Source organism: Microtus oregoni, unplaced genomic scaffold (assembly GCF_018167655.1).
Source record: "Microtus oregoni isolate MIOR12 unplaced genomic scaffold, Mior012 000001F_ref0000356, whole genome shotgun sequence".
Lineage (NCBI taxonomy): Eukaryota > Metazoa > Chordata > Mammalia > Rodentia > Cricetidae > Microtus > Microtus oregoni.
The window spans coordinates 2,556,299-2,568,745 of record NW_024543060.1 but is presented as its reverse complement, the minus strand read 5'-3'; the positions used below and the strand labels follow the sequence as shown (position 1 = coordinate 2,568,745).

At 44.7% G+C, this 12,447-nt stretch overlaps 1 protein-coding gene across 3 annotated transcripts in view; it reads right to left on the bottom strand.

Moving 5' to 3' along the window:
* Wdfy2 (WD repeat and FYVE domain containing 2) overlaps window positions 1-10,166 on the bottom strand; it is a 136,255-nt gene extending 126,089 nt beyond the window's left edge. For all 3 annotated transcript variants that reach the window (XR_005975883.1, XR_005975882.1, XM_041668136.1), the window contains exon 1: window positions 9,828-10,166. Coding sequence is in view for 1 of the 3 variants with exons in the window: in XM_041668136.1 (XP_041524070.1) it covers window positions 9,828-9,964 (137 nt within the window). In the remaining 2 variants the exon portion in view is untranslated. The remainder of the gene's footprint in view (window positions 1-9,827) is intronic.
* Window positions 10,167-12,447: the final 2,281 nt, after the last annotated feature.

The following is a 12,447-nucleotide window of genomic DNA, read 5'->3' as shown; positions in this document are numbered from 1 at the left end:
GGGGGACATCTTGCTTTAGCAGGTCAGTTCACCAATGAGTAATAGCACTGGAAGCTCTTCTTCTCCTCAGGTGGCCAGACAGCACCTCCCAGTACTATGAGAGCTTGCCAGCAGACGGTAACTGGCAGATTGGCCTCTTACCCAAAGAGTTGAAAATGGGGACACACGTAGATTTGCAGAAGCAGCAAGGAAACTTTATTTGGAGCAAAACAATGCTGTAGATTAAAGGACACTGTCAAGACTGATAGCAGGCCACAGGGATACGGCTGTTCCAGGGCCCAGGCTACAATCCAGGGTCTCTTTATGGTGTCTAAAGAAAGAGGGAGCTGGTTATACTAAGGGTCAGAGTCTGAGTGGTTCTCTATTCTGACTGATAGAATAGGTCATATATTCAGTCTTCTTACTGTGCATGACCCTTCTTAAAACGCATCTGATGTTAACAACAAAGATCTACATCAAAAACACTGAGGGAATGTCAGCTAATAATTCAATAATGCCCCTAAAGGCCTTCGGAAAACCAGAACAAAAAACACCCAAAGCAGTAGTCTGGAAGAGATCGCCAAAATCAGGGCTGTTACTGAAACAGAAACAAAAAACAACACAATGAATCAATAAAACAGAGTCCTTTCTTTGAAAAGCTTAACACTGCTGGAAAATCTTTAGACAAATTAACCGAGAAAAAGAAAGTGGGGATCAAAGTGGATAAATCAGAGATAAAAAGGAGGCGTCCCAACAAACATCGAGGAAATTCAGACTCTTAAAGATGTATCTTAAAAATCTGTATTCCACAGAACTAGAATATCTAAAAGAAATGGATGGATTTCTTGATATATATGGCCTATCAAAGCTAAAATAAGAGGAAATAAATTACTTAAATAGACCCACAACATTCACTGAGATAGAAGCAGAAATTAAAAATCTCTCAAATGAAAAAAAGCAGAGACTGAATGAATTCAGTGCAAAATTCAACCAGACCTTCAAAGAAAAATACACACTAATACTACTGAAATTTTTCTGCAGAAGGCAGGAACATTCCCAGTCTTTTTACAAAGCCAGTATTACCCTGATACCAAAACCAGGCAAGGATCCAATAAAAAAAATAATAATAATAATTTAGGCCAATATCTCTGATGAACACAGACACAAAAATTCTCAATAAAATACTTGCCAAATGAACTCAAGAACACTTCAAAAAGATAATCTACCATGATCAAGTCAGCTTCATCCCAGAGATGTAGAGGTGGTTCAATATAAATAAATAAGTCAATAAATTGAATTCATCACATAGACTCAAGGGCACAAAATACATGATCATCTCATTAAATGAAGAAAAAAATCCAATATCCTTTCATGATAAGCATCATAGAGAACCTAGGAATAGAGGGAACATATCTCAACATAATAAAGGCAATATACAGCAAGCCCAGAGTGAACATCCTGCTGAACAGGAAAAAGAAAAGAAAAAAGAAAAAAAAAAAAACAAGCACTTCCACTAAAACCAAGAGTGAGACAAGGGTTTCTACCCCACCACCCACGCTCCATCTTGTTAAACACAGAACCAACAGTAAGACGAGTGACGACGATAAGTGCTACAGGCCACTGCAATTAGACACCAGTGACCACTGAAGGAAAGAAAGCCATATCCCCACTCAAAATGACAGGCAAGGACTAGCTAGCTCCTGGCAGAGTTTTAAGTGGGGACAATTCTACAGACAAGTATGACTAGATTGTACTTCTGAAGCCTGCTTCAGGAAAGCTGCTAGAAGGTAATACATGACAGCACAGTGTGTTAAGGTCAATAGGCAGGTATTTTTTTAACTGTAATGATACTGTCTTCATTTAAGATGAAAGAATATTCCAGAAGGATTATCATGATCACTTAAAATTAAGTTGTTCATTAGAATTAGAGAAAAGATACTGTTTTCTTAAGAGAGAGAGAAGGCCTGGAGATGGAAAGGTGGGGAGGGGGACAGGAACTGGGAGGAGATGAGGAAGGAGAAACTGTGATCAGAATATACTGTATGAAAACAACTTTGTTTTCAATAAATAAAATAAAATAAATGTAGTTATAAGAAAATGCACTAAGGTCTTTAAGGCAGCATATTACAGGCATATCTGTCCAGCTATAAAGAAAAGTTTCCTCATACAGGTCAGCAATGACATTCACAATTAGGTAAGATGCATCATTTTTCAAGTAATAAATCAGTAATGAGGGAACACACCACAAGAAGCCAAAGGGCCACTCAAGCAACTCCTCCCTTGCTGCAGTCCCAGCTTTTTGTGAACTCCATCCACTTCCATTCAAACTGGATTGGTTCCAGAACTATAGTACAAATTTCAGAAAGGCAGGGAAGACCAGGGGTAGGGGTCGGATCATAGGAAATAGGCCCCTACGTTGACCTGCATTTCATATTGTTGTTTTGTTTGAGACAGGGTCTCTTTACACAGCCCTGACTGTCCTGGAACTCACTCCTAGACCAGGCTGGCCTTGAACTCACAGAGGTCCAAACCGCCTGCCTCTGCCTCTAGAGCATGAACCACCACACCCAGTTTTGTTTTAAAAGAACACAAAACTAAAACTATGAAGGCAGAGAAAGGACCTGAGCAGCCCCTCTAGAGAACTGAATTCCAAACTCTGGTTCCCAGCCCACTAGCAGGTCAGGAAGTCAATCAAAGGGAGATGACAGAGCAGAAAGTCACATGAGAAGGTCACCACAGCACAGGAAACCCAAGAAATGCCGAGGTCAGAGCAGAGCTGGCTGGGATCTCACTCCCTGCCCCAGTTCTTTTGGAGGGAGGGAGATGGGGGAGGGAGATGGGCACTAAATATTATGATTTCTGATCAATTTCCCAAACATTACTCTGCACCCCCAAGGCGTGACTGGGTGCTAGCGAGCTACCCAGGGCTAAAATGTTCACTACTTGAAACCTAAGGATCAGTCTAGAAGCAGGAATAAAGTGACTCCTGTCCGACTGGGTATTAGGCACCAGAACAAAACAAACACATCTGCAAGCTTTCTGCCGGGAAGAAACAACCACTGCTATCCAAAAGCTCGGAAGAGCATTGCTTCTCAGTTTCTCCATGAACTGGGGACAATCTCACACAAGCATGCCTCTTTCTCCCCACCTTACTCTTTTTCACTGGTGATTTCGGGGTGAGGTGGCTGCGGGGACCTTCTGTTCATCCAGTCACCCCAAGGGCACAAAGTAGTTCTGAGACACAAACTCCCTACTTTTCCAAGATGAAGAGACTCGGACTGAATATGCAGCGAAATGGATTTGGCTGGGGTCTCAGCCTCTGCCCCAGCTTTCTTCCAAGAATTTTAAATTAAAAACAGAAGCGCATGAAGCAGCACCCTTGCGGAGGACAAGTAGGCCACTTCCTTTCCTCTTTCGGCCTTAGTGGCTATTTCTTAGAACCCTGGATTAATTTTTACTAATGGTTAACCCCAGAGGCCTCCTGCTTGAGGGGAGGAGGAGTTGCTGCCTTCAGCATCCTGATACTCCGTTCAACAGTCTAGTTGAGCAGAGGAGCTTTCTGCCTCAGTAAGTAAGTATATACTATATACCATTCAGTTTAACACTACAGATATCAGCAGATTAATACTCCTGTCTTAAATCACAATTTACTAACCTCTAAATGACATAAAGTGGCTTTATTTCCTCCAAACTCCAAAGTGTTTTTTTTTTCAGTATACCACCCCCCCCCCCCAACCTCCAACTCCATATTTAGCCAAGGCTGACCTTGAGCTTCAGCTCCTCTGGCCTCCACCTCCCAGGTGCAGATACTAGAGGTGTACACCACCAGGCCCCCTTTATTTGGATCTGGAGTGGATCCATCGCTTCCTTCACATTTGGCAAGCTCTCCACCAACTGAACTACATCCCCACTCTTCCAAATTCTTTTAATGACATCAAGATGATGCTCAGTAACAAATGAAAAAATGTCCCTATCTCTATGCCAAACAACGAAGCAAAAACGGCAATGGAAAGACACTGTGTAAGTACAAAGTAGGATTGCTTTTCGAAGAAGTTTTGATCTCCTTTGCTTGGACAGGTTCTCTCTCTCAAGTGGCTTCTGTTCTATACTAGGAGTATGTATCACAGGCTCAAAATCACTCATGTCAAGAGTGTCAGAAATGCCATCCTGGCACTTTCCAATTTTGCAATTCAAGTGATTAAGATCTGTAGAGTCCTGCAGAAAATCCGGTTCCACAATCTAAAAGAAAGTCAGAGCTGTCAACAGCCTTGAGGTCTTAGTAATCCGAAACACACTTTCCCACAAAGATCTGACAGTCAGCCTGCTCCTGACCTCCGGGCCACACAGGCAGCGCCCCCCCCCCCCCCCCCCCCGCAGATTCCTGGGCACCCTTGAATGCAGAGTAAAAGTTTCACTTTCAACAATCCCATGGCCATGGCGCAAACTCCTTTGGGACTTGAAAACAGGAACATTAGTGCCAACTGACAGCTCTCTAGTACAAAGGTGAAAGTTTACTTATTTTATGCCATTCAATAGAGTTCACATAGTCAAAAGTGAGTTTGGACTTCAGCCCATCACTCTAAGAAATCCTCAACTTTCATAACTATGTTTCAATTGTAGGAAAAACTTTGATTTGCTCTTTTCCAAAAACTGTATACAAATGTTAAAAATCCATGGTACATAAAACTCCATCACGAGCCCAGCTCCTGTGCTTTATGTAAGTATTTGTGCAATTTCACTTCACAGTGAAAGAATCAGTAGTAAATTAACCACTATTATGATGATTTATAAGAAATAAAAGTCTAACCTATCTTTTCCAAATAAAATTAAGTAATGAAGGCCATTTAGGAACAGGACAGTTGCAAGACTTAGAGGTGTGAAGCTTTAAAGACAGACAGCCAGGTCCTCTCTAGTACAGTTCTTTGCCATCTCCACCCCAGCCTGCCTAAAGCAAGCTGCCTCAGGCTCAGCTTTAATATCTGCCTGGGAAACTCAGCCCATTACAACTCAAAGTCAGGGGTCCATTTGACAGTCTCCTTTGTGCTAGCCATTGGGCACCAGGTTTCCTTTTTCTGATGTCCTTTATCATTCATGAGTTCTCCCCTAAAGGAAGCTGCTGAAAGGGTTGGTTCCAAATAGCCAAAGTACAGGGAAGTTCTCCAAGGTCCTCTTTTCAGTGCTTAACCTCTCTGAGTCTGTTGGTTTTGGTCAACTTGACACAAACTAGAGTCCACTGGGAAGAGGAACCTCAGTTGAGGAACTCTCACTATCATAGTGGCCTACAGGCATGTCTATGTGGCGGTTTCCTAATTAATGATTGATGGGGGAGGGCCCAGCCACTAGGCAGCTGGTCCAGGGTTGTAGAAGATGAGCTGAGCAAGCCACGGAGAGAAAGCCAGTAAGCAGCAATCCACCAAGTCTCTGTTTCAGTTCCTGCCTGGAGTTCCTGCCCTGACTTCCCACAATGATTGACTGCGATTGGACCAGAAAGCCAAATAAAACCTTTCCTCCCCAAGGTACTTTTGGCCTAGTGCTTTATCACACCAACAGAAATCAAACTAGGCTGCCCTCCCTCAGGTCCCCTCTTATCCTGCCAGCCCCACCCCTGCCTCCACAAGTCCTTTATCCAGAAAAAGAATCTCAAATGCTTGCTTGCACCCAGGTGTTTCAGTCATTTTTTTTTTCATTTTGGCTTTCGTTATTCCTCTGAAGACACTCATTTCCCAGACTCCTGGAGGCCCAGCAACTCTCAGAGCTGATCCTGACTAGTGCAGGCTGGCTGCAGTCTTAGCTGGTTCCTTAGCGCCTGCCCACAGGTGCTAGTCCCTCTGACCTGCTATGTCTTCTACCACAGATCTTGGTCTTGCTTTTGGTAGCACTAGGGGTTGAATCCAGAGCTTTGTGAATACCAGGCAACGGTTCTCTACCACTGATATACCCATAGTCCATTTCTCACTGTTTTATTTTGAGGCTCATCTCCCTAAATTGCTGCAGTGGCTTCAAACACGTAACCCTACTCACTCACCCTCTGAGTAGCCTCTAAGAGTAGCTGCACCACCAGGCTTGGCTTATCCCATTTTTCTCCTCTTAACTCCTATTCATCCTACAATGCCCATCTGAGGGAGGGATTGCTGTACTTCTCTGACCACCCAGAGGAAAATATCAGCTTCCAACAACTAACAGAAACTACCTGTTACAGAGACTCTGTATGGTAAGATAGTGTTGCATATAATGAACTTAGGAAGGTGTGCTGGTTAGTCTGTCAACTTGACACATGCTAGAATCATGAGAAGACAAAATATCAACTGAGAAAATACCTCTACCAGACTGGCAAGTCTGTGAGGCATTTTCCTAATTAATGGTTGATGTGGGAGGGACCAGTCCACTGTGGGTGTGGTACCCTGGGCAGGTCCTAGCCAGTACAAGGGAGCAGGCTGAGCAAGCTTTGGGGACAGCAAGCCAGTAAGCACCACTCTTCCATGGCCTCTGCTTCAATTACTGCCTCCAGGTTTCTGCCCTAACTTCTCTTCATGCTCAAAATAGACCCTCTCCTCCCCAAGTTCTCTGAGGAAAGGATTTATTACAGCAATAGAAACCTAACTAAGACCAAAATAGGGATCTGAACAGGCTGGCTCCCCCCTGGACAGAGGTTCTGCCTGGCTTTCTTCACCTTAGGCTCTACTGAAACAGCACAGAGGTCTGAGTTGCTGCTCTGCTCTCAAATGGCTTTGTCCATCTTTTTAAATTCTTATTTTGTATGTATGTATTAGTGTCGGGTCTGCACGTATATATGTGCATCGTGTGAATGCCTGGAGCCCTTGGAAACCAAAGCGTCCTCAAGGCCAGTGAGTTCTGGAAACAGGTTCTGCGTCAGGGCAGAGAGATTAACTGGTGAGGGACTCCGTTTGTTCTTATATTCCCTATTTTCCCTGTGTTTCCTCCTTGGATATCATGTAAAGTTCCAAGTTGTACAAACTGTGCCACAATGAACCTGAAAGCAAAGACTTCTTTTTTTTTAACCACTTTGTCTTATTCAAGTTTAATCCCAGAAACATAACAAATAAAATTAGGATGTATGACAATCCCTAACAATGAAAACGAAGATTACTTTTACCTATTCTTCACTTGAAGAGTTGAGAACCATCAGCTTACTAATGAGAGAAGGCTGAGGCGAAAATGTTCTTCAAGTGAAATAATCTTCCGAAGGAAGAGGGATTCAGAGGAGAAGAAGGGCTGTGGAGTGTGGAGCCCAGCCATCCTTCCCCAGCTGAAAGTTCTCTTTCCAGTACTGTATCTTAAACAAAGGGGTTTTGTTCTGTTACATAATATTCTTGGCCCGGAGATGTGACTCAGTGGTAGAGTCCTTGCCTAGAATGCACAAGACTTAAGAGTTCATCCCTAGCACCACACACATACACAAAACAAAACCTGTACTCTAAAATTTCTGCTACTCAACTGTGTGCATCACCGTCATGCACACACACACGAGAACACATTAGTAACCCAACTGTCTAATGGGATGAATGAAGCAATGTTTGGACATCTCAGTTTTAAAGCGTCTAAGGCCAGCTAGTCTAATACCTCCCCCACAAATGTGTATTCATCTACATAAGGTTTTCATGGGCCGTCAAAGTAGTCACTCAACAAATATCAATTAAATCCAGAACAGTTAAGATGCTGTGTTTCCAGAAACGGAGTGGAAGGAGGTTCTATACAGTTACTGATACAACAAATATTGAGGGGCTCCTGTGTGCCAGGCACTGTGTAGATCACAACTGATAAGACACACAAAGCTCCCTAGAGAATTCACAGAACACAAAATAGACACGAAGTATGTATATTACTGTTTAAAACAAAGAATATTGAGTGTTTTTCAAAGGTACACATACATATATAATGAGCCAGAACTAGAAAAGGAAATGAGGGTCTCCTAAGAACAATACTATGGCATTATTTGTAGCTGACCCTCGTGGTTCAATAATGAATTGGCAAAGCAGCTAATGGTAATGTCTTTGTAAGTGCTGGTGAAAAAAAAAATCAATATTCTGTCTTCCTATCTTTAGCATTATATCACGAGGCACTAACATTGATTCTGAGAAGCAAGAACACACAGATCAATTCTCTTTTAGTGAAAACTATAACTAAAAATGCTCCCTGAAACAGTTACTTTCATGATTGAGTGACCCAAAGAAGCACAGCCTTGCCAACCTGAACAATCAGATTTACGAAGCCAAGGACCCTGGATTTCTGTAGGGGCTGATTCAACAGTAACTCCACAATAAGATAAATTCTGTTATATACACTGCAAACTAGAGAAGCAAAAGATAACTACACACTGCACTTCCTTTGTCCTGCGATGAAATGAAACCTACTCTTCACTTTCTTACACATACACTGTTAGCTTCTCTAGACACTGAACTAGCACCTCCACTAAAGTTGCTCCCTTCAGGGAAAAGACATTGGAATGAGAATCAGATGCTTCGAAACTAATCTGAAGGAGCTGAGGTCTGACAAGCTTTCTCCTCTGACTTGATTCAATGAACTTATGAATTGCTTACAAATTAGGAACAATTTCATCTCCAGTAATGGCAAGGGACATTTATCAATATAGTTCTTCAATATATTTTATGGGAAATATTCCCAAAAGATAATTCTTTGACAAAAAAAAAAAAAAAAGGAAGCCCAGAAGCGGTCTGGTGCCATCTAAGCATGCAGCACCAAAGGAAAAAGTGAAACACTGTCATAAGACTTCCTTATGAATTTCAAAAAGCTCCCACGTTCACCTCAATTAACTTCTTCTGTTCTTCCGGGACTGACTGCCATTGACCATACGTTGCCAGTGTTTTCCCACGGATCTGCATAGGAAATGAAGCCTGTGCCCTTTATTCCAAGCATGATGCAGATGTGTAATATACACATGTAAGACGCTCTTCCTAGTTATATTCAAGAACCTAAGAGACCAATCAAGTAACAATGTCTGAGTTTACATCATAGAAAGTGCCGAAACGATTATTTTTTTTAAAAAAAAGTGAACACTTTTGCTCTACCTTTACAAGTTTAAGAGTCATTATGGAAGAAAACTACCTCAGCATGGTACCAAACCAAACCACCTAATTGAAGCTAAAAACTCAGATATTCACATTCCTCTCCCGTGTTACAACTGTTTTTAGGATGCTTGTGGATATTACCCAACTTCATATATATTTCATATCTATTACCCTAGTTCCCACGTTCAAGCGGCATTCCTCTGGAAATCAAAAACGCAGTGCAGGGGAGAACACTGACGGCAGAAGAACTAGAGTTACTTCTGCTAACTAAGCAAGTGGAAAGGAAGCAGGCAAAGGGAAGGAACTCAAGTAGATGTCTGCAAAAGTGGCGCCTTGCAACTTCCAGAAACTTCCCTGTTGAGCTCCAAGATATTAGGAAAGAAAGGCACGACACGCAGAAGCCCACAGTTACTGTCTTCACAATTTAACAGTCCTTGAGTTCGGTGAAAACTGTCCTGGATATACACAGGTCAGTAGATAGACTGTGTGGAAGAAAGTAGTAGCGTTTCCTTTCTCTTCTGGGGAGTCAAGAACTGGACCAACTAGCGTCCCCAAATCATCCTGGCGCGGCGGGCTTCTTCCAAGCTAACACACCTGCAAGGCCGGGCGGCTCCTTCCTCTGCCCCTCCCACCCCCGAATCTGGACCCTGGTCTGGTGTCCCCGGCACCGTCAGCCCAAGGGCCACTCGGACTCCGCCAGGAGCCAGTCCCCGCGCTCGGAACTGGACCAGTAGGCGCGGTCTCCACTCCCACCAAACCCCGGTCGGACCTCCGCGCGGCCGAGGGGCAAGCAGTCCATACCTGTCTTCCGAGACGCTGATGACACCCTCCTCCTTAGGCACGATCACCGCCATGTTCACCACCTCCTGAGACCCCTCGACCCGTTGCAGAAGGATCGGCTTGCGGGTCAGGGGCTGGGGCTGGATCTCCGCCGCCATCGGAGGGGGCGCGCCCGGGGAGCGGCCGACCGCTCCGGGGGACTGGGCTGAGGAGACAGTTCAGGTTCGTGCTCAGGATCGGGCTGAGATGCAAAGCGGGCCTTCGGAAGCTGGCGACCATAGCCCTGACGCCTGTCCAGGGAACGTGCCCGCTCCGGCTTCTGGAACCAATACCGGCGCCACACCGGCCGCAAGCCGGCGCCACCTAAGAGAACAGGGGGCGGGGAGCAGGGGCGGGGCTGGGGCGGGGCCTGTCGCAGGGCGGTCGCCCCACTTCCGGAGGATGGGCACTAGCGGCCAATGCGCGTGCGTCACTTCAGCAGCCACTTCCGCCCCGTGTCCCGTCATCCCGCCCCCCTACACGCCTTCCGTAAACTCTCGTAACCGTGCAGCTCTGGGACGCATGCGCTCTGTTCCCGAGGTCCCTAGCCTACCTTCTCCGCCCCTTAAAATCTGTGAAGACGCTTGCTTAGAGCCCCTCCTTCTCCAGACTACGGAGAATGGGGCGGGGAAAAGCTGCGTCATCCCAGCCGGAAAAGGGCCTGAAAGAGGCTAAACTAGTTGAAGAGAGACTCGCCTCCAGGCTTTAACAGTAGTACACCGGGGAGGGCGCTGTGCTATCGGCCAGAATGGAGCGCGCGCCCCTGCCAGCACCGCCTGGACTCCTGGGTGTTGTAGTTTTCTTCATCCTCCCGGTCCTTGTTCCAGAAGGCTGTAACTCCCACTTCTCAGCCCTGGAGGAGAGGTGTGGGAAAAGGAAACCCAGCGGCTTCTGTGGGTGATTGCTCAAGTCACTGTCAGAGCTAGTATCTAAGGGGGAGAACTAAAGAGCAGACCCTGCTGAGCAAGTCTTCTCGCTGTGTCAAACACCGCCACCCCTCGTAGTTGGGGATTGGGAGTAGGGAAAGAGAATCAAACAGGATTCTCCGAGGATATATTGGAATCATGATGTCGATCATCTCTTTGTGTTATATGACTAAAGGACTTGAACTTAGCCTTTTTGTCTGTTCTTGTTTCCTATCCCCAGCAATGGACAGTTAATAACAACAGAATGAGCCAGGCGGTGGTGGCGCACGCCTTTAATCCCAGCACTCGGCAGGCAGAGGCAGGCAGAGGCAGGCAGACCTCTGTGTGTTCGAGGTCAGCCCGGTCTACAAGAGCTAGTTCCAGGACAGGCTCCAAAGCCAAAGAGAAACCCTGTCTCGAACCCCCCCCCCCCCAAAAAAAACCCTAATAGAATGACTATAATAAAGATGATAAACGTTGACTGGGTTGTGGAAAAATGGAACTCCAGACACTGCAGGTGGGAATGTGAAATGGCTTGGTCTCTGAGGAAAAAAAAAAAAACTCCTGAAAACTAGGTATCTGTGGTGCCGGTTGAAATACCAAAGTGCCTGCCAGCTCTCCAGGCTCGCACAGGACCTGTGGCTCTTCTCACCCTGCCCCCCGACCCTAAACTCTAAATTTCTCAAGCTCACTTCCCCCAGCTTCTCACTCCTATTTAACCCTGACATTTCTTCTCTCACTCTCCCCCTCTCTCTTTTGTCGTGGCCTGGAGTCTACTGGCCATGGTTTTTAGTCTATTACTTTCCTTCCTTGCGCTGAACTATCCCAGAAATCTCTGACTGTGCTCTCCCTGGTATCTACAACAAAAATCTACTCAAATGTACTTTAGAGCGGTCATGACATTACTTAAGACAGATACCATGTGACCTGGCAATTCCACTTCTGCATCTAGACCAAAGAAAGATGAAAATGGTCTCACACAAAACTGAATATGCTATTTGTGCTGGCGAGTTTTTGTCAACTTGACACAAACTAGCATCATCTGGAAACAGAAACTTCAACTGATGATATTCTTGAAATATAACTGATAAATGAGGGACCAGCCCTCTACAGGAAATGCCATCCTTTGTAGAAAAAAAAAAAGCTGAGCAAGCCATGGCGGAACACAAGCAGTGTTCCTCTGTAGTTTCTGCTCTAGCTCCTGTCTCCAGGTTCCTGCCCCAGGATCCCACTTTAGTTTTCCAAGGTGATGGACTGTAACTTGTGAAATAAAAGAAACCCTTCCTCCCCCTAGCTGTTTATGGCCAACATTATGTCTTGGACAGTTCTATGGGAGAAAGGTAGAGGACTGAAGATCTCTGGCTAGAAAAGCCATTGAGTGTTCAAGAGATAATGTGCGAACTGGAAAGATAATGCCAAGAAAACAATGAATAGCCAAGATGTGCATATAACCTCAGTATCTACTAACAGATAAAATGCTGTAAATAGCTAAACGTTTCTTTAGTAGAAGAAATAAAATATAGATACATGTTACACATAGGAGAGCCTTGAAAGAAAAATACAAAGTAAAAGGAACCAGTCATAAAGAGTCATTTATTTTATTTTAAGATTTCACTTACATAAAATATCCATAGGAGGCAAAACTACGTGGACAAAAAAAAAAATCTGATTAGTGACTGCACAGAATTGAGAAAGGG